The sequence below is a fragment of the Nerophis lumbriciformis genome, linkage group LG16 (assembly GCF_033978685.3).
Source record: "Nerophis lumbriciformis linkage group LG16, RoL_Nlum_v2.1, whole genome shotgun sequence".
Taxonomy (NCBI): Eukaryota; Metazoa; Chordata; class Actinopteri; order Syngnathiformes; family Syngnathidae; genus Nerophis; species Nerophis lumbriciformis.
In genome coordinates, this window is record NC_084563.2 from 33,180,124 (window position 1) to 33,203,120 (window position 22,997).

Consider the following 22,997-nt stretch of genomic DNA (forward strand, 5'->3'; position numbering starts at 1 on the left):
TATATATATATATATATATATATATATATATATATATATATATATATATATATATATATATATATAAGAAGGAGGATAGGGATGATGTTCATTAAGAAATGATCTTATGGAATCCAGATATATGTATATATATATATGTGTATATATATATATATATAAGAAGGAGGATAGGGATGATGTTCATTAAGAAATGATCTTATGGAATCCAGATATGTTGTTGTGTGTGCACTGAGTTCCAAAAGCCATAGATGTTATGTGACTGGGCCGGCACGCTGTTTATGTGGAGGAAAAGTGGACGTGGCTGAGGACAGCATGCGGCCGATAAAGGGTGAAGGTTTCAGGTGAGAGAGGACGCAAAAGGCACGCCCCCATTATTGTTGTCCGGGTGGAAATGGGGAGAAATTCGTGAGAATGGTTGGCCTGGGAGATTTTCGGTAGGGGCACTGAAATTCGGGACTCTCCTGGTAAAATGGAGAGGGTTGGCAAGTATGACCCCCACCCATCGGCCTCAGACTTGACTCGACTAAAACTACACTATACATGCTTCACGTCACACCTCAGCACACTGGAGTCATGATAACAGATGCATTATAATTTGTCTATAGTTGATAACCCCAAGACAAGATTTCAACGTGTCCGATCAATGACCATTAAGACGAACAACCTATCTTTGTACACACTACTCTCATTTGAATGAAGGCCATACTTAGTCAACAGCCATACATGTCACACTAAGGGTGGCCGTATGAACAACGCCAACACTGTCATAAACATGTGCCATATAGTGAAACAACAATGACAAACACATTTTGGGGGAATAATTGCACCGCAACACAACATAAACACTACAGAACAAATTCCCAGAATTCCCTGCAGCACCAACTCTTCTGGGACGCTACAATATAAACGAACGTCATTGGTGGATCTACACCTAGCATCCACTGTAATGATACCAGTACAGGAGCGTATCTAGTCGATACTACTATGATTACATCTATATTTTTTGGCATCACATCTTCTTTCGTTTTTTTTAATTTATACTGTGTTTATAAATTCAGGAAATATGTCCCTGGACACATGAGGACTTTGAATAGGACCAATGTATGATCCTGTAACTACTTGGTATCGGATTGATACCTAAATTTGTGGTATCAGCCGAAACTAATGGAAAGTATCAAAGAAGAGAAGAATAAGTGATTATTACATTTTAACAGAAGTGTAGATAGAACATGTTAATAGAGAAAGTAAGCAGATATTAACAGTAAATGAACAAGTAGATTAATAATTCATTTTCTACCTCTTGTCCTTAATAATGTTGACAAAATAATAGGTGTATAAATTACACAATATGTTACTGCATATGTCAGCAGACTAAATTAGGAGCCTTTGTTTGTTTACTTACTACTAAAAGACAAGTTGTCTTGTACGTTCACTATTTTATTTAAGGACAAAATTGAAATAATGAACATATGTTTAATGTACCTTAAGATTTTTTGTTTAAATATAGCCAATAATGCCATTTTTTGTGGTACCCTTTATTTAGAAAGGTATCGAAAAGTATCGAAATAATTTTAGTACCGGTACCAAAATATTGGTATCGGGACAACACTAATATATATATATATATATATATATATATATATATATATATATATATATATATATGAGAATTTACAGTGGTTTTAGTAGCATATAACTAACTGTAAGTCAGTACATCACTGACTTGCTATGCTACTTGGCGCAGCAGGCCAGGGTCTTCTAAAGATCCCCAAAACTCGTTTTAAACCCCGTGGAGACCTGGCATTCCAGGCTGTAGCTCCCAGACTCTGGAACAACTTGCACCAATCCCTCCGTGATCTTGAAACTTTTAAGAAACATTTGAAAACTTCTCTTTTTAGTAAAGCTTTTAGTTAATGCACCTTTAAACTATCATTTTTAATCACCTTTGTATCCTTTTTATGATGTTGTTCGTGTTGTTTTAAATGGAATTGTTGTTTTACTTCACCCACGTTTTGTACAACGCTTTGTGATTTTATCTGTGAAAAGCTCTTTATTAGGGATGTCCGATAATGGCTTTTTGCATATATTCCGATATTGTCCAACTCTTTGATTACCGATACCGATATCAACCGATATATACAGTCGTGGAATTAACACATTATTATGCCTAATTTGGACAACAAGGTATGGTGAAGATAAGGTACTTTTAAAAAATAATTAATAAAATAAAATACGATAAATAAATTAAAACCATTTTCTTAAATTAAAAAAAAAAGTAAAACAATATAAAAACAGTTACATTGAAACTAGTAATTAATGAAAACGAGTAAAATTAACTGTTAAAGGTTAGTACCGTATTTTTCGGAGTATAAGTCGCACCTGCAGAAAATGCATAATAAAGAAGGAAAAAAACATATATAAGTCGCACTGGAGCCCAGCCAAACTATGGAAAAAAAACTGCGACTTATAGTCCGAAAAATACGGTACTATTAGTGGACCAGCAGCACGCACAATCATGTGTGCTTACGGACTGTATCCCTTGCAGACTGAATTGATATATATTATTATATAATGTAGGAACCAGAATATTAATAACAGAAAGAAACAACCCTTTTGTGTGAATGAGTGTGGATGGCATAGGGAGGTTGTTTGGGTTGGTGCACTAATTGTAAGTGTATCTTGTGTTTTTTATGTTGATTTAATTAAAAAAAACAACAAAAAAAAACGATACCGATAATAAAAAACCGATACCGATAATTTCCGATATTACATTTTAACGCATTTTTCAGACATCTCTACTCTTTATGAATAAAATTGACATACTTACTTACTTACTAAATTGAAAAACTACATCTTTTTTTTTTCCAGAACAATTCTGTCGACTCAGTTGCCAGTTTTTTTCCGTAAAATCTGTGGTTGTTTTTACAGTGTCCTACTGTAAATAGAATTAAAGTAAAGTAAAAAAAAAAGGCAGATCATTTGCCAGAATTAAAAAAATAAACAATGGTGCTGTTTTTCTATTTACACTAATATATTGAAAAAAAAACAACACTATAATTTACTATGAATTGATTAACGTGGACCCCGACTTAAACAAGTTGAAAAACTTATTGGGGTGTTACCATTTAGTGGTCAATTGTACGGAATATGTACTGAACTGTGCAATCTACTAATAAAAGTTTCAATCAATCAATCAATACAGTAAAAAAAAAAACAGCTGTACTGTTTTCCATTTACTGTATTGCTTTATGTTGTAAAAAGAAAACTGTTAATTTTACAGTAAAATTCTGGTGACTGTCAGTTTTTTACTGTAAAATCTACAGATATTTTTGATACATCCATCCAGAGTATGAAAAAAAAAAGTATTATTCAAATGCATGAGGGGGAAAATCATATTAGTTGTTACAAGTGGTGCTCTGATGGCAGCCACAACTGGGAGTTGGCCCTCAATAAAAACCAGTTTGACATCCCTGCACTCGTGCATGTGCACAAAGACTCAGTGATGTACACAACATGCTACTAATCACAGTCACGTTGCAATTATTCACCACTTACTTAATCCAGTTAAGTCACTTAACCGTTTTATTGGATCTGTTGTCTGCACGATTCTGAGAAGTGGTGACAATACAAAACACAAAGCGTATTCTGCACATAAAACCTTATTTATACTACAGTGCAACCTTTAAGGTGTGATTTGTAATGTTTTTACCCCATATAAAATTACAGTAAAGAAAAATCATCTGTTACAACACGGTGGTAGAGGGGTTAGTGCATGTGCCTCACAATACGAAGGTCCTGAGTAGTCCTGGGTTCAATCCCAGGCTCGGGATTTTTCTGTGTGGAGTTTGCATGTTCTCCCCGTGACTGCGTGGGTTCCCTCCGGGTACTCCGGCTTCCTCCCACCTCCAAAGACATGCACCTGGGGATAGGTTGATTGGCAACACTAAATGGTCCCTAGTGTGTGAATGTTGTCTGTCTATCTGTGTTGGCCCTGTGATGAGGTGGCGACTTGTCCAGGGTGTACCCCGCCTTCCGCACCAATGCAGCTGAGATAGGCTCCAGCACCCCCCGCAACCCCGAAAGGGACAAGCGGTAGAAAATGGATGGATGGATGTTATTGAATAGACAAAAAGTTGCAATAATAAGAGCTTTTTTTTATTTAGCTAATCGTTCACAATCCTTATGTAAAATTTTTAATGCATTCTAAATCATAAATAATTGCTAGCAAAAGTCAGCTAACAGTGAGTCGCTTTATAAAGCACTCTAAAAACATCCAAAAACTTTCATCACCGTTTAATATTCATGCTATAAGTTTATATGTAATATAGTAGCATTCATAATAACACATACTTGCCAACCCTCCCGGATTTTCCGGGAGACTCCCGAAATTCAGCGCCTCTCCCGAAAACCTCCCGGGACAAATTTTCTCCCGAAAATCTCCCGAAATACAGGCGGAGCTGGAGGCCACACCCCCTCCAGCTCCATGCGGACCTGAGTCCGCTTTCCCACAATATAAAGAACGTCTACAGTAAAGCAATCCGTCTGCCGTAAACAGCAATGTTGTGACACTCTTAAACAGGACAATACTGCCATTTAGTGCATTTGATGAAAGCACTTTTGTGCGTGCCACACATCAATGCATCATCAGAGAGGGTGTTCAGCATGGTTAGAAAGATAGTGACAGAGAATAGAACAAGGATGGACAATTCAACCCTTAACTCAACATTGAGTAGGTGAGTGTTATGTGTGTGTATATGTGTAAGTAAATGAACACTGAAATTCAAGTATTTCTTTTATTTATATATATATATATATATATATATATATATATATATATATATATATATATATATATATATATATATATATATATATATATATATATATATATATGTCCATCCATCCATCCATCCATCCATCCATTTTCTACCGCTTATTCCCTTCGGGGTCGCGGGGATATATATATATATATATATATATATATATATATATATGAAATACTTGACTTGGTGAATTCTAGCTGTAAATATACTCATCCCCTCTTAACCACGCCCCCAACCACGCCCCCGCCCCAACCACGCCCCCCGCAACCACCCCTCACCCCCCGCCTCCCGAAATTGGAGGTCTCAAGGTTGGCAAGTATGTAATAACATGTCATATTTTAAGCGTACAGCGTGTTAATTTCACAGACGTATAAGAGCGTTGGCTTTTCCTTTCAACAACAACAACACTACTAATCATGGGAGACAACAAAAACTACTTTGGGACAAATGATGATCCAGACACTTATATTTTCGAGCCTGAGTATAAGGAGGATGATCGACAAGTTTTAGAAGCTGTGTGCTAAACAGATGCAGCTTTAGTCTAACACTAAGCATCATGTAGCAGCATTGCTAAGTGCTAAACAAGATGTGCAAACTATCAACATAATAGAACAATCACTTACTGTACAATGTCTGCTCTGACTAACATACAGACTGATGGGATGTTTATATCTTCCCGTTTACACGAAGAACTAATCATAATCTTTCAAAGGGGTTAAAAAAATAAAGTTGACGCAAACTAGTTAGCTCTCTGTGATCACGGCACAACTAAAAATAGTTTGTTAGCGCTTATAGTAACAATATGGTTACATGGTTACTATTCAGGTCACCACATGTGAACGGAGTATTGTTGGCACTTTTTGGGTGTTTTTAGAGGACTTTGTGGGTGGAATAGTGCCCTCTTGTTAGCTGCATTGTTAGCCACCTCGTACTAACTGTATTTTACAAATTAGAATGCATAAAAAAGAAGAACAATTGTCTTACACAAGGATTGTGAATGATAGGCAAAATTAAAAAGAAAAGTGCAGTTACAGTTTAACCAATATAACCAGCATAAAAATGTAATACAAGTTAACGGATGTAAATACTTTTCCTTCTGTATCATTAATTGGTGTGTGGCATGATATCGAAGGTGAGTGTCTTGGCATGGACCTGTGGTTTTATCGTATTCTACAGAGCTTCCAGGACCTGTGGTGCCTTAATTCCATTTCAAAAGTGCAAAACTTCATGGTGGGTTTTTCATTTAGGGCTGGGCGATGTGGCTTAAAACTGTATCACGATAAAAGTGTTTCATATCGGTCGATATCGATAACTATTGATCATTTTCATGAGCTATGTAAAACAAGGAGCAGGAGAAAAATACATGAAATGTAAAAATGTTTATTTGAAACGTAACTTCCTCTGATTATAATCCCTCAGCTATCAAGGCAGAAAGGAAATGTCCACACAAGCATGGAAAAGAAACAAAAATGGTAAAATCACATTAAAAATGACCTCTTAAAGCATGGGTGTCAAACTCTGACTCAGTGCCCCTCCCGAGAATTGTAACCTCCCATTTTCGTCCAGTCCAATGAGTGCTGGCTCAGTTACATAATATGTGCTGCTTTGGCACGCTCACAGAAGTGAATGCAAAGCATACTTGATCTTCAGCCATACAGGTTACACTGAGGACGCCAGTATAAAAACATTTAACATTGTTAGAAATATACGCCACACTGTGAACCCACACCAAAGAAGAATGACAAACACATTTCGGGAGAACATCCGCACAGTAACACAACATAAACACAACAGAACAAATACCCAGAACCCTTTGCAGCACTAACTCTTCCAGGACGCTACACGGTGTGTGTATGTGTGTGTGTGGGGGGTTTGGAGGTAGCGGGGGTGTATATTGTAGCGTCCCGGAAGAGTTAGTGCTGCAAAGGGTTCTGGGTATTTGTTCTGTTGTGTTTATGTTGCGGATGTTCTCCCAAAATGTGTTTGTCATTCTTGTTTGGTGTGGATTCACAGTGTGGCGTATATTTCTAACAGTGTTAAAGTTGCTTATACGGCCACTCTCAGTGTAAACTGTATCGCTGTTGATGAAGTATGCTTTGCATTTACGTGTGTGTGCGTACAGGAGCCGCTCTTATCTTGTGACTGGGCGGGCACGTTAGAAAGGATGAAAAGCGGACGTGACGTCAGCTCGTAGAGGACGTTAAAAGCAGTCCCTGTAAGGCACGCCCCCAAGACTGTGGACTACGAGATATAATGACTGATGAACACCTTCGTTCGATAATGAAGGTTGCCTCAGCTCAAAGCCTGAGCCCCGACATTAATGAACTAGCATCCAAGAAAAGATGGCAGGTATCTGGCTTGGGCACATCAGATTAGATCAGTGTGTTGCAAACTGAGCCATTTAAAGTCCTGAATGGTTGGTTTATTCATAATTTTATTTTCAAATTTATTAGCCTGTGGAAAAAGTTAATGTTGATATTTACCTCAGAAGGCTGCAAATAGAAAAGAGGCATTCAATTTTTATTTAAATTGTATTTGATATGCCATTGATATTTTTTAATTATTATTATTTTAAACTCGATTTTGCATGTCACTATAAAGTTATATAAGCCTTGCTTGTTCAATATTTAATGCAAAACTTGTTTGGGTCCCTATTAAAAGGTTCATTTGTTCAACCTTGGCCCGCGGCTTTGTTCAGTTTTAAATTTTGGCCCACTCTGTATTTGAGTTTGACACCCCTGTCTTAAAGTGAAGGTGCAAAAATAAGGAGTATGTAAGAAATGCCTAACAAAGTGTCAGAAAATAGTGCGAGAAAAGTGTGAAAATGTAAACACAGAGAGTGCCAGGAAGTTACGGCTGTGCTCTAAAGGGTGAGCGCGGCTAAATTGGCGTGGTGTTAGCGGTCTTGCATCATTTCCAGACCGCATTGGTCTGACTACGGTTCCTTTTGAAACATCCAAAAAAAAGTGACTTTTCCTCTTTTAATCCACAATTTTTCATTTTTGACGTCCTCTTCCCACCCCATTCAAAGAACCCACTGACAGACAACCAAAGTTGACGGTTGATACTGTTACCCGATTGGCTGTCAGCGTGTCACACCCACTGATCAGTCATCACTTCCTGCGTTGCTCGGTTAGCGAGTGCCTTTGTTCATGCAACCAACCTTGCAGGAGAAAAAAAACAAAAATGTTTTTGATAGATATGGATTACCACCGCTGCTGCCCACTGCTCCCCTCACCTCCCAGGGGGTGAACAAGGGGATGGGTCAAATGCAGAGGACAAATTTCACCACACCCAGTGTGTGTGTGACAATCATTGGTACTTTAACTTTACTTTGTTTAATTTGAATGTTCACTCCTTTATTTAACTGCTAACTGTATCAGTGTTCGAATAACACCAATACTAGCTAAAATGTTTTGTCATCTCATCGAACTGAACAGAGGCTGTGAAGATTGTGTATTCGATGTGCGAGGTGTCACTCCTCTTTATCCTCTGTTTATTAGACTTCATCTTCATTAGCCAAACTGCTTTGTGTTTTATTTTGATATCAAACACCATGTTTTTTTTTTACATTACTTGTGCTTTTTCATGTCACAAAAGTATTACTTCAAAAACCATTCATGTGACACAGCATTTTGTTAGTATGTTATTGTGTATAGTTAATTCCTATACGACATATTTCTGCTCAAACTCTTAATGGATCTGTCCCGATAATACATCATCTACATGTACATATACAAACCCTGTTTCCATATGAGTTGGGAAATTGTGTTAGATGTAAATATAAACGGAATACAATGATTTGCAAATCATTTTCAACCCATATTCAGTTGAATATGCTACAAAGACAACATATTTGATGTTCAAACTGATAAACATTTTTTTTTTTGCAAATAATCATTAACTTTAGAATTTGATGCCAGCAACACGTGACAAAGAAGTTGGGAAAGGTGGCAATAAATACTGATAAAGTTGAGGAATGCTCATCAAACACTTATTTGGAACATCCCACAGGTGTGCAGGCTAATTGGGAACAGGTGGGTGCCATGATTGGGTATAAAAACAGCTTCCCAAAAAATGCTCAGTCTTTCACAAGAAAGGATGGGGCGAGGTACACCCCTTTGTCCACAACTGCGTGAGAAAATAGTCAAACAGTTTAAGAACAACGTTTCTCATAGTGCAATTGCAAGGAATTTAGGGATTTCAACATCTACGGTCCATAATATCATCAAAAGGTTCAGAGAATCTGGAAAAATCACTCCACGTAAGCGGCATGGCTGGAAACCAACATTGAATGACTTTGACCTTCGATCCCTCAGACGGCACTGTATCAAAAACCGACATCAATCTCTAAAGGATATCATCACATGGGCTCAGGAACACTTCAGAAAACCACTGTCACTAAATCCAGTTTGTCGCTACATCTGTAAGTGCAAGTTAAAGCTCTACTATGCAAAGCAAAAGCCATTTATCAACAACACCCAGAAACGCCGCCGGCTTCTCTGGGCCCGAGATCATCTAAGATGGACTCATGCAAAGTGGAAAAGTGTTCTGTGGTCTGACGAGTCCACATTTCAAATTGTTTTTGGAAATATTCGACATCGTGTCATCCGGACCAAAGGGGAAGCGAACCATCCAGACTGTTATCGACGCAAAGTTCAAAAGCCAGCATCTGTGATGGTATGGGGGTGCATTAGTGCCCAAGGCATGGGTAACTTACACATCAGTGAAGGCGCCATTAATGCTGAAAGGTACATACAGGTTTTAGAACAACATATGCTGCCATCTAAGCGCCGTCTTTTTCATGGACGCCCCTGCTTATTTCAGCAAGACAATGCCAAGCCACATTCAGCACGTGTTACAACAGCGTGGCTTTGTAAAAAAAAGAGTGCGGGTACTTTCCTGGCGCGCCTGCAGTCCAGACCTGTCTCCCATCGAAAATGTGTGGCGCATTATGAAGCGTAAAATACAACAGCGGAGACCCCGGACTGTTGAACGACTGAAGCTTTACATAAAACAAGAATGGGAAAGAATTCCACTTTCAAAGCTTCAACAATTAGTTTCCTCAGTTCCCTATCGTTTATTGAGTGTTGTTAAAAGAAAAGGCCATGTAACACAGTGGTGAACATGCCCTTTCCCAACTACTTTGGCACGTAGTAAAGTTTATGAGTTTGAACATCAAATATCTTGTCTTTGTAGTGCATTCAATTGAATATGGGTTGAAAAGGATTTGCAAATCATTGTATTCCGTTTATATTTACATCTAACACAATTTCCCAACTCATATGGAAACGGGGTTTGTAAATGTATATAACTTAAAAAATAAAAATAAAATACCTCTATCAAAATGTAAAAATAGAGATAAGGGCATCATGAAATGACAAAAAGCTGACAAGTTGATATTGATAATGAGTAAATATATATATATATATATATATATTTTTATATGTATATATATATATAGCCACTGCCTCGAAATAAAATAATGTTTGCCTTGGTGCCCTCAAATATGAGCCCTCCTTTGAGGCAACACTTGCCTTGGCCTTAAAAAGTTAAAGGTCTGTTAATGTGTACTTGACTCCACAGAATGACACGTGTCAGACAGACTAGTTTGTTACATGTGTTCTTTGGTTGTCAATAACCCAGACTACATTTTGACAAAAGCAGAACTGTACCTACTGTATACCAGTGTTAACTACCCCCCTCACCCCCCTAGAACCCAAAGACGGTGTCCTTGGTGGAGAAGCTGCTGAAAGACGAGGCCATAGAGACACTGAAGAAACATTTCTCATCCAGGATGGAGTTTGGTACCGCAGGTCTGAGAGCGGCCATGGGCCCCGGCATTTCCTGCATGAATGACCTCACTATCATCCAGACCACACAGGTGGGTTAATGGATAACACACGCACACACACACACTTTTGTATTTGTTACTTTCTTGGGACCTGAGAAAAATGCCTCCCTCTTTAGGACCACCCTTTCTAGATATATAAAGATTAGTATTGACAACATTAATAATATATACATACTATGCAAATATAAAAACGCTTGTTGGGAAAAATGAGTTGGAATTTCACAAGAAAAAGGTCACAACACATTTTGGCAGTGTTATAATAACTCGTCATTTTACTCAACGCAGGTAAAAATTTTACAAACAAACTGAACATTTGTGCAATATTATAATAAAAGTTGGAATTTTACTCAATAACGGTCTCAATTTTACAAGAAAAGCTTAAAATGTTGGCAATTTTATGAAGTCGTAATTTTACTCGACAAAAGTCACAATTTTATCAGAAAACTAACAATTTGGCAATATTATCATAATAATCGGAATTTTACTTGGCAAAATTATCACAAAGGTCCTAATTTTACTCAAAAAAATTTCAATATTTTACCACAAAAAAATTGGCAATATTGCGATAAAGTCAGAATTTTATATGACAAATGTCACCATTTTGCATTAATAAGTAATATTTTTACATAAAATAAGTAATAATTTTACGAGAAAATATTGCAGAAAGAATATGAGAAATTGTTCCCAATTTTATAAGAAAAAAGTTGACACATTGTGAAAAAAAGACTGTTTTTAGTATAAAAAAAAAGTTTTTCAATTTGTTGTTTGTAATTGGTTTTTAATCTTCATTATTTACTTCGTTATTACAGTATGTCTCTATATACACACACACACACACACACATATATATATATATATTAGGGCTGTAACTAACGATTAATTTGATAATCGATTAATCTGTCGATTATTACTTTGATTAATCGATTAATAATCGGATAAAAGAGACAAACTACATTTCTATCCTTTCCAGTATTTTATTGGAAAAAAAACAGCATACTGGCACCATACTTATTTTGATTATTGTTTCTCAACTGTTTGTACATGTTGCAGTTTATAAATAGAGGTTTATAAAAAAAATTAAAAAAATAAAAAATTGCCTCTGCGCATAGCATAGATCCAACGAATCGATGACTACATTAATCGCCATCTATTTTTATAATCGAATTTAATCGATTACTTGTTGCAGCCCTTATATATATATATATATATATATATATATATATATATATATACATATATATATATATATATATATATATATATATATGTATATGTATATGTATTGTTTTATTTTATTTTTTTTAATTTTTTAAATTTTGGATGGATGGATGGATGGAATTTTGGCCATAGGGGGGTGCATTTAAATTTCTTACACACACTTGTTATTACGTATGTTGGCCAGAGGGGGAGCACTTCAAATTTTTACACACACTTGTTATTTCATATGTTGACCAGAGGGGGAGCACTTTTAAAACCAACACACAGTCTAATAGAAAAATCACCTCCTTTTTGGGACCACCCTCATTTTGATAGATTTCACCACCAAGGGTGCAAATGAGACATTCTCTATTAGATGCAATGGTTTTCTGAGTTATGTCCTAACTTGTATGGAAGGTACTTTTCCTTCTTGATGTCTCATGAAAGGTAGAAATACAAGAACACACACACACACACACACACACACCTGTTTTGCAAGGTCTTCTTCTATGTTGTGTAAAAGCAGAAGCACACAGACACAACACAGATCAATCGTAGTCTAAACTTGGTCAGATGTTTTTGTGTTCACAGTCTGGACCCTGTGTGTCAAAGTCAAGGATGAATGATCTATGATGATAATTGATTAGTATTAGAACCAAATGTCCATAATTTAGTAAAGGTTTGTACGCAATATAAAGGGCTATACAACACTGTACATCAAAGAAACATAACAAGGAGGTGATGGACCAACTTTTCTATTTAATAACAAAGCCAAAACAACAACAACAAGCTGAACTGTCCTCATTTGTAGCCACTCTGCCACTAGTCCCGTGGTGCACTCACAGTTTGAAATGACAAAACTACTGAACTTTAACAGCTAGGTCGCTACAGTGATTAGGAATAAAAAATAAAATCGACATGACCTTCTTTGTCTGCAGCGGGGGGAGGGGTGGAGGCAGTGTCGACAACGCTGATGATACTTTATGAATGTTGCTTGTCCATGGCTTTCGTTGGCCTCGTATTGAGCCAGCAAAACTAATGTCGTGAAATGGCTGTAAAACACTTGAAAAGTACACTAAGTAGCACCTAGCACAGTAGCTAACGAATGCACTGCTGTGTTGACTGAGTGAGCACCGCCGTTGGATGTGCTGCCGGGCACAAAATGGCTACACTGTGAGGCACACAATGGATAGATGAACTGTTTGTACACTAAGACAAGGTTCGTACACCAAAGCATATTTCCTAAATGGACAAGTTTGTACAATGAGGGGTTCTTAAATGGAGGTTCCACTGTGTTAATATTGCCAACATGAGTTAACCTCTTAAGGCCTAAGCTGTTTGTTTACATGCTTTTTTTATTTCTCTTTGCTATTTGGGCGTATTGGACCCTAATTTAGAATAAAAACTAAGAATCATCATTTGATATGATGTACTTAGTCCATAAGTACACAAACGTGTACGTCATGTTTATTGACATGCTAATTCTTATTTTTACTTCTTTTTTTTCCAAATTCCATTGTATGTTATACTCTTCTGACACCATCAGATGGCAGTGTAAGTGTCCACATAAGTGGCCATAAGACCCCAATTCAGTAGTGTACACAATTTTGGAAATAAGAGCTAAAATGTGCTGTCCACGCATGTGGCCACTAAGCCTTTAGAGGTTGATGACTTTTTTGTCGACTGATATTGACTTTTTGTAGCTGTTTCTGCACTCATCTTTGTCTCTCCTTCTTCCATGGCAGGGTTTATGTCGCTACCTGGAGGACAGCTTTGACAACCTCAAAGAGCGAGGGGTGGTGATCGGCTACGACGCCCGAGCCCACCCTCCCAGCGGGGGCAGCAGCAAGCAATTTGCCAAGCTGGCGGCCGCCGTGTTCACCAGTCGAGGGGTCCCCGTGCACCTCTTCTCCGACATCACTCCCACTCCCTTTGTGGTATGATGCTGCTTGATCTTCCTTTTTTAATAACTGAATAATTTCAGAGAGTTTACAATTAATTCCGGACTATAATCCGCTACCTTTACCGGCTAATTTATGGAATTGTCTTTGCTAATGCCCATAATGCAAATAGAAGAACCCATAATGCAAATAGTTTTCATTAAAGGGGAACATTATCACCAGACCTATGTAAGAGTCAATATATACCTTGATGTTGCAGAAAAAAGACCATATATTTTTTTTACCGATTTCCGAACTCTAAATGGGTGAATTTTGGCGAATTAAACGCCTTTCTATTATTCGCTCTCGGAGCGATGACGCCACAAGCAATCCGCCATTTTCTCAAACACATTACAAACACCGAGTCAAATCAGCTCTGTTATTATCCGTTTTTCCGACTGTTTTCCGTACCTTGGAGACATCATGCCTCGTCGGTGTGTTGTCGGAGGGTGTAACAACTTATATAATAATTATTTTTATTTATTTTTTTATTTTTTAGACATGTATCTCGTGCACAGGAGAAAGTTTCTCCTGTGCACGAGATACATGTCTTAAAAAAAAAAAAAAAAAAAAAACATTGTATTTTTTTTTGAGACATGTATCTCGTGCGCAGGAGATACGTGTCTAAAAAAATATATATATATTATTATTTTTATTTTTTTATTTTTTTATATAACTTTATAAAAACTTTCTTGTGCGCACGAGATACATGTCTAAAAAAAATAAAATTTAATTATAAAAAATAAAATTTCCCCCATGTCCCTTTAGGGGCTCCGTACTTCTTTAATCACTCTAAGCAACTTTTATAAGTTGTACAATATAACTAAAACAATTCTTACTTACTAAACCGTCCCATGTGTGATGTCTGTAGGAGTGTTTTCATGCATATTTGTACGTGCTATTGTAATGTAATCAAGCTAGCGTCATTAGCATTAGCGACGACATTCTTTTTCTATTGTTTCAGTTTCACAAATTCCTCAGTAAATTCACCGTGGAGTTATTGAGTCCGTTTAGCTGATTGGAGAGCTAGCTTGCGCATCTAGTGGGTCCATGACGATGACTTCTGTTTTGTTTGATCAGCCGTTTTACTGCCGCGTTACAGACACCGTTTGGAAACAATTAAGGTATGTAAATAAAGATTTACAGAATATTTCTGTGTAAATAACTCATTTCACAACGTATATATCTGCGGCTAACAAATGAAAAAATATTTTTCTTCTAAAATTGAGTGGGTGCGGCTTATACACCGGTGCTCTATAGTGCGAAAAATCTGATAAATTCCACTTTGTCCCACTTAAGTATACTTTGCATAACACAAGCATACTGAATGTTAATGCAAAATACATCCAACATGTGAGATGTGTACAAACACCACATACTGTTTTATCTGTGCAGCCTTTCACAGTATCACACCTGGGTCTGTGTGCTGGCCTCATGGTGACCGCCTCTCACAACCCCAAACAAGACAACGGCTACAAGGTACCACTTTTTTTTTTTCGACTGTTTGTGTGAAAGCTTTCTCGTCTTGACAGCTCTGTTGTAGGTGTACTGGGAGACCGGCGCCCAGATAGTGTCACCTCATGACAAAGCCATCTCCAAGGCCATAATGGACAATCTGGAGCCTTGGTCGGGATCTTGGGACGCAGAGGGGGCACTGAAGAACCCTCTGCTTGAAGACCCCTACCAGGAAATCCACACACATTACTTCAAAGCCATCCAGAAACACTGTCATCACAGGTACCACATTACTGGACACCAACTACAATGTGTACTTTTGCAGTCAAGGGATCTTCAAGACCATTTAAACCAGTAAAAAGCATTTGTGGGCAATTGACTAAGGGAGATTACGGCAACAGACACCAGGGAGATGTAATGTTCAATGATTTATTATATATATGTTTTTACCACAGTCAGGTAAAGTAACATGTCACAGTAGTCAACAACGACATGCTGTACAAATTAAACTCTGAGACAAATAAAAAGGTATAAAAAAAAAAATCTGGAGATAAAGATGTGTGTATCACAATCCTAGTGTGTGTAAAGAGTGAAATTGGGTGTATCACAATCGTTATCTGTATCACAATCCTTATATGTGTGCAAGATGGGAATGTGTGTGTAATATTTTGCAAAAACTGTGAAGCAGAGTTTATGCCTAATATTACACAAATCTGCACAGTGGTTTTGCTTACTGTATGTAGACTTTGTTAACTGTGTGAAAATTTAAAATTTAGTGTGTAAGCAATTGGAAAAAACTAAGTATATTACTTACAGAATTAACACTTTGTAGGGCGCAACCATAAACTATGCACTACTGCCATCTAACGTCTTGGACTTGCAACTTAATGTCTTACCTGTAAGGATACTCAGAAGTATGATAATAAAACAAGATGTAACAACTGGACAGTAGCTGTCATAACCAGATCATGTTTAGATGTTGCAATAAAAACAACATTAGAATACCTTTCGGGGTGGCGGGGGGTGCTGGAGCCTATCTCAGCTGCATTCAGGCGGAAGGCGGGGTACACCCTGGACAAGTCGCCACCTCCTCACAGGGCCAACACAGATAGACAGACAAACTAGGGCCAATTTAGTGTTGCCAATCAACCTATCCCCAGGTGCATGTCTTTGGAGGTGGGAGGAAGCCGGAGTACCCGGAGGGAATCCACGCAGTCACGGGGAGAACATGCAAACTCCACACAGAAAGATCCCGAGCCCGGGATTGAACTCAGGACTACTCAGGACCTTCGTATTGTGAGGCACATGCACTAACCCCTGTGTCACCGTGCATATTTACCAACACACACAAAACGTAAATTGGTACCGTTGAATCCCAGGTATCGTATTGGTTCGAATAAGAAGGGTGCCCATCCCAACCTCTGCCTGGGCTGAACTGTTTACAAAAAATATATTTTTTAAAATGGCTCACGTGTGTGTGTGTGCGTGCGTGTGTATGAGGGGCCGTTAGGGACATTATTCAGAATTACCTCTTACATACACTACTGAAATGCTCTCGCATAAACAACTGAAATGTTTTTCTCTCACACACACTACTGAAACACTCTTATACACACTACTGAAATGCTCTCACATAAACAACTGAAATCTTTTTCTCACACACACACACTACTGAAACTCTTATACACACTACTGAAACACTCTTATACACACTACTGAAACACTCTTACATACACTACTGAAACACTCTTATACACACTACTGAAACACTCTTACATACACTACTGAAACACTCTTATACACACTACTGAAACACTCTTACATACACCACTGAAATGCTCCTATACACACTACTGAAACACTCTTATACACACTACTGAAACACTCTTACATACACTACTGAAACACTCTTATACACACTACTGAAACATTCTTACATACACTACTGAAATGCTCTCACATAAACAATTAAAATGTTTTTCTCTCACACACCCTACTGAAACACTCTTACATACATTACTGAAATGCTCTCACATAAACAACTGAAATATTTTTCTCACACTACTGAAACACTGTTATACACACTACTGAAACACTCTTATACACTACTGAAACACTCTTATACACACTACTGAAACACTCTTACATACACTACTGAAATGCTTCTATACACACTACTGAAACACTCTTATACACACTACTGAAACACTCTTACATACACTACTGAAATGCTCCTATACACACTACTGAAACACTCTTATCCACACTACTGAAACACTCTTACATACACTACTGAAATGCTTCTATACACACTACTGAAACACTCTTATACACACTACTGAAACACTCTTACATACACTACTGAAATGCTCCTATACACACTACTGAAACACTCTTATCCACACTACTGAAACACTCTTACATACACTACTGAAACACTCTTATGCACACTACTGAAACACTCTTACATGCACTACTGAAATGCTCCTATACACACTACTGAAACACTCTTATACACACTACTGAAACACTCTTATACACACTACTGAAACACTCTTACATTTCACCTGTGTGTGTGTGTGTGTGAGCTTTTTACACGTGCGTGTGAGAGACAACAATTTCAGTAGTATGTGTGCAAGGATTTCAGTTACGTTTTCAAATAGGTGGGCTCGTAAGTCGGGGTTCCCCTGTACCACACCAGGAGAAAACATGTCGTACTTTTTTACCAGGATGTGCCACATTACATCGTTGTCGTCCTTCCTCCTCTCTAGGGACCTCAACAAGAGTTCCCCTGTGAAAATTGTGCACACGTCCGTGCACGGTGTGGCCCACACCTTCGTGCAGGCAGCTTTCAAGGCCTTCAACCTTCACCCTCCGTACGCTGTGGCGGAGCAGAAAGATCCAGATCCCGAATTCCCTACGGTTAAATATCCCAATCCCGAGGAGGGAGAGGGAGTCCTGGTATGCATGTAACGTTTAAGCGATGGCAGAGTTGTGTTCATGCTGTCATTGATGAGTCGCTGTGTTGTTGTGCGCCACAGACGCTCTCCTTTAACCTGGCCAAGGCTGAGGGCGCTACTGTGGTGTTGGCTAACGACCCAGACGCTGATCGACTCGCTGCCGCTGAGAAGCAAGAAAGGTGTGTTGGTATTTTTTTGGATTCAGTATGAAATCATTGAAATGTAAATAAACACGGCCTTAACATTGTTAAGCTTTAGAGGGGAAGAAAAATAAATGTGTCCTTGTCTTACATCAGGACTGTGAATGATAGGCAAAACTCCAAAAAAGTGCGGTTCCCCTTTAAGTGACATACTATGTACCGTATTTTCCGGGCTATATGCACTGCACCCACTACATTTTAGAAGAAAGAAATATTTACCATATATTAGCCGCACCAGACTATAAGCCGCAGATACCATATTTTTCGGAGTATAAGTCACTCCGGAGCATAAGTCGCACCGGTCGAAAATGCATAATAAAGAAGGAAAAAAACATATAAGTCGCACTGGAGTATAAGTCGCATTTTTTGGGGAAATTTATTTGATAAACCCCAACACCAAGAATAGACATTTGAAAGGCAATTTAAAATAAATAAAGAATAGCAAACAACAGGCTGAATAAGTGTACGTTATATGAGGCATAAATAACCAACTGAGAACGTGCCTGGTATGTTAACGTAACATATTATGGTAAGAGTCATTCAAATAACTATAACATATAGAACATGCTGTACGTTTACCAAACAATCTGTCACTCCTAATCGCTAAATCCCATGAAATCTTATACGTCTAGTCTCTTACGTGAATGAGATAAATAATATTATTTGATATTTTACGGTAATGTGTTAATAATTTAACACATAAGTCGTTCCTGAGTATAAGTCGCAACCCCGGCCAAACTATGAAAAAAAACTGCCACTTAGAGTCCGAAAAATACAGTATGTACGTTGCGAAATGAGTTATTTACACAGAAATATTTTGTAAATATTTATATTTAAATACTTTAATCGTTTCCAAACGGTGTCTGTAACAAGGCAGTAAAACGGCTGATCAAACAAAACAGAAGTCATCGTCATGGACCCACTAGCTGCGCGAGCTAGCTCTCCAATTAGCTAAACACGGTGACGTTTTGGTGAATTTACTGAGGAATTTGTGAAACTGAAACAAAACAAAAGGAATGCCATTGTAAGTTAATAATACTAACACAAACACTTGTAAACGTGTTAGCGTATTAGCCAATGCTAACGACGCACGCTACATTACATTATGATAGCACATACAAATAAAACACTCCAACACGGGATGGTTTGCACTGCAAAAAAGTGAAATGTAAGTATGATTAAATATGTCAAATAAGGGTGATATTTGCTTATTTTCTGTCTGATAAGATAATTCTTCTCACTAAGCAGATTTTATGTTAGAGTGTTTTACTTGTTTTAAGGGTTTTGGTCCTAAATGATCTCAGTAAGATATTACAGCTTGTTGCTGATATTTAATGACCTATATTGAGTAAAACATGCTTGAAACTAGAATATCAACTGTTGCAAAGCTGTGTCATCAACACTCACAAGTATAAAACTACTTTTTTAAAGTAATAATTTCTTATTTCAAGCATGAAAAAAAAATTCATGACTTTGGCACAATAGTGTCTCATAATTAAAACAGATGACAGCCAAATGGACTTTGCTGTTTTATTTTCAATGAAACAATAAAAAATAGGTACTCATATAGTAGTACAGTTGGCACAGTACAGTAAACTGACAGTTAATATTTAAATATTTAACATGTGACATTTCAATTTTGAACAGAAATAGTTCATGCACATTCAGATACATTTTTCAAAATTACAATAAAATTGTATATATATATATACTGTATATATATATATATATATTCCTTGCGCACTAATTGACTGAAAGAGCACGCACTTGGAGCGATGATGTCATGTTATCGATGGGAAAATGCAAGAAATGTAATGCCGAGCGCATATCATTATGTCAAGATAATGGCACTAGCATTGTACTTAATTTAAGAATATTTTTCAACATATTGAGAAAAAAGTTATCATATTTGTTTTTCCTATCAAGAAAAGTGCACTTGTTATTAGTGATAATATACTTATTTTAAGGTATTTTTGGGTTCATTGAGGTTAGCTAATTTTACTTGTTTTGGAAAGTCTTGACAAGCCAAATTTTCTTGTTCTATTGGCAGATAATTTTGCTTAGTTTAAGTAAAATGCCCCTAACTTTTGGATGTTTTTTGTCTTGTTTTTGAACACTGACTTTTTGCAGTGTGTTAAGTAAGAATTGTTTTAGTTATATTGTAAAACTTACAAACGTTGCTTGGATTGATGAATGAAGACTCCATCTATGGATGATTAAAAGGTGGAACATAATTTCTTCTTCCAGTTGAAAGCTCTGTAAAAAAATAAAAATAAAAGCACCTGCAGTGAGTGACCTCGTTCAAAAGATGGCGCCATAGCACAAACAATAACACACCTATTCAGCACAAACAATAACACACCTATTCAGTGTCTTTGCTTTGCTTGTTTTAAAAAATATATATATTTGTATTATGGCCGCCAGCAAAGAAAAATCCATAAAACAGCCGCATCGTTTTATAAGCCGAAGGGCTCAAAGCGTCGGAAAAAAGTAGCATCTTCTAGTCCGGAATTGACGGTACGTTATGTCTTCTCCAGTGGAGAGTGGCGTTTGTTTAGTGGCAACGAACTGGGAGCCTTACTGGGATGGTGGATGTTCCACTGCTGGAAAGAGCAGAAGACCGACGCTGCCGCCGTGAAAAATCTCTACATGTTGGCAAGCACCGTCTCATCCAAGATTCTGCGCGCCATTGCCCTCAAGGAAGGCTTCCACTTTGAGGTAACTTAAAGAAGGAGGAGCTTTTTGGGGCAGGAGCACACAACAACAACAACAACTGTTTGTGTGGAAACAGGAAACACTGACAGGGTTCAAGTGGATGGGCAACAGAGCCAGGGACCTTTCGGATCGGGGCAAGACGGTTCTGTTTGCCTTTGAGGAGGCCATAGGTAAACACACTCACACACACCCTCTTATCAAGAACTTGTGGTGCTCATCTAGAAGAATTGCAAGGATCCGCCTTGTATCACGAGTTGCTTTCATGTGATTCACATTTAGGACAATTGTAAATTGTTCTTCCTAAACTAAATTAAAGTGCCTGCAGCAGGAAGCAATGCAACATGCAACTACACCAGCTGATCAGGCTGAGGCCATGTCCACACCAACACAGAGAGTTTCAAAAACACTTATTTGGGCTTGAAACAATCTCCACCCACACAAGTGTAGTTTCAAAACTGTCTATGTCTACACAAAAGCTGTCATGCACATTTTGTCCAATCAGAAGCCTGAAAAAAGCAGCAATAGCTGACTTGGTGGCATTACACCTCCTATTATGTTTATTTTGATATGCTTTAGATGTACAATGACATGTACATTATCTTTAAAACCAGCCTGCACGTACACAGAGCCCTGGGAACATTATTAAAGAGCGCATGCACGCCTGTGCTGCTGAAACCCAACACTCATAGAATTATAATGTGTTCAGCAATTTGGGGACTTATTACATGTAGAGATGTCCGATAATGGCTTTTTTGCCGATATCCGATATTCCGATATTGTCCAACTCTTAATCACCGATTCCGATATCAAGCGATACCGATATATACTGTCGTGGAATGAACACATTATTATGCCTAATTTTGTTGTGATTCCCCGCTGGGCAATGTAACAAGGTTTTCCAAAATAAATCATCTCAAGTTATGGAAAAAAATGCCAACATGGCACTGCCATATTTATTATTGAAGACACAAAGTGCATTATTTTTTTTAACATGCCTCAAAACAGCAGCTTGGAATTTGGGACATGCTCTAGGGCAGGGGTCGGCAACCCGCGGCTCTAGAGCCGCATGCGGCTCTTTAGCGCCGCCCTAGTGGCTCTCTGGAGCTTTTTAAAAAATGTATGAAAAATGGAAAAAGATGAGGGGGGAAAAATATATTTTTTGTTTTAATATGGTTTCTATAGGAGGACAAACATAACACAAACCTCCCTAATTGTTATAAAGCACACTGTTTATATTAAACATGCTTCACTGATTCGAGTATTTGGTGAGCGCCGTTTTGTCCTACTAATTTTGGCGGTGCTTGAACTCACCGTAGTTTGTTTACATGTATAACTTTCTCCGACTTTCTGGGACGTGTTTTATGCCACTTCTTTTTCTGTCTCATTTTGCCCACCAAATGTTTAACGTTGTGCATGAATGCGCAAAGGTGAGTTTTGCTGATGTTATTGACTTGTGTGGAGTGCTAATCGGGCATATTTGGTCACTGCAAGCTAATCGATGCTAACATGCTATTTAGGCTAGCTATATGTACATATTGCATCATTATGCCTCATGTGTAGGTATATTTGAGCTCATTTAGTTTCCTTTAAATCCTCTTAATTAAATTTATATCTCATGACATACTATCTGTATGTAATGTGGCTTTTAATTTTTTGCGGCTCCAGACAGATTTGTTTTTGTATTTGTGGTCCAATATGGCTCTTTCAACATTTTGGGTTGCCGACCCCTGCTCTAGGGAGAGAGCATGAGGAGGTTGAGGTGGTGGGGTGTGGGGGGTAGGGGGTAGCGGGGGGTGTATATTGTAGCGTCCCGGAAGAGTTAGTGCTGCAAGGGGTTCTGGGTATTTGTTCTG

General features: G+C 37.8%; 1 protein-coding gene across 1 annotated transcript in view; it reads left to right on the forward strand.

Annotated features, from left to right (window-relative positions):
* Positions 1-22,997, forward strand: part of pgm2 (phosphoglucomutase 2) — a 45,006-nt gene that overhangs the window by 7,462 nt on the left and 14,547 nt on the right. The window contains exons 2-9 of the mRNA XM_061977035.1: positions 10,540-10,707; positions 13,620-13,811; positions 15,210-15,293; positions 15,358-15,551; positions 18,041-18,230; positions 18,311-18,408; positions 20,967-21,147; positions 21,221-21,314. Of these exons, the coding sequence (XP_061833019.1) occupies positions 10,540-10,707; positions 13,620-13,811; positions 15,210-15,293; positions 15,358-15,551; positions 18,041-18,230; positions 18,311-18,408; positions 20,967-21,147; positions 21,221-21,314 (1,201 nt within the window). The remainder of the gene's footprint in view (positions 1-10,539; positions 10,708-13,619; positions 13,812-15,209; positions 15,294-15,357; positions 15,552-18,040; positions 18,231-18,310; positions 18,409-20,966; positions 21,148-21,220; positions 21,315-22,997) is intronic.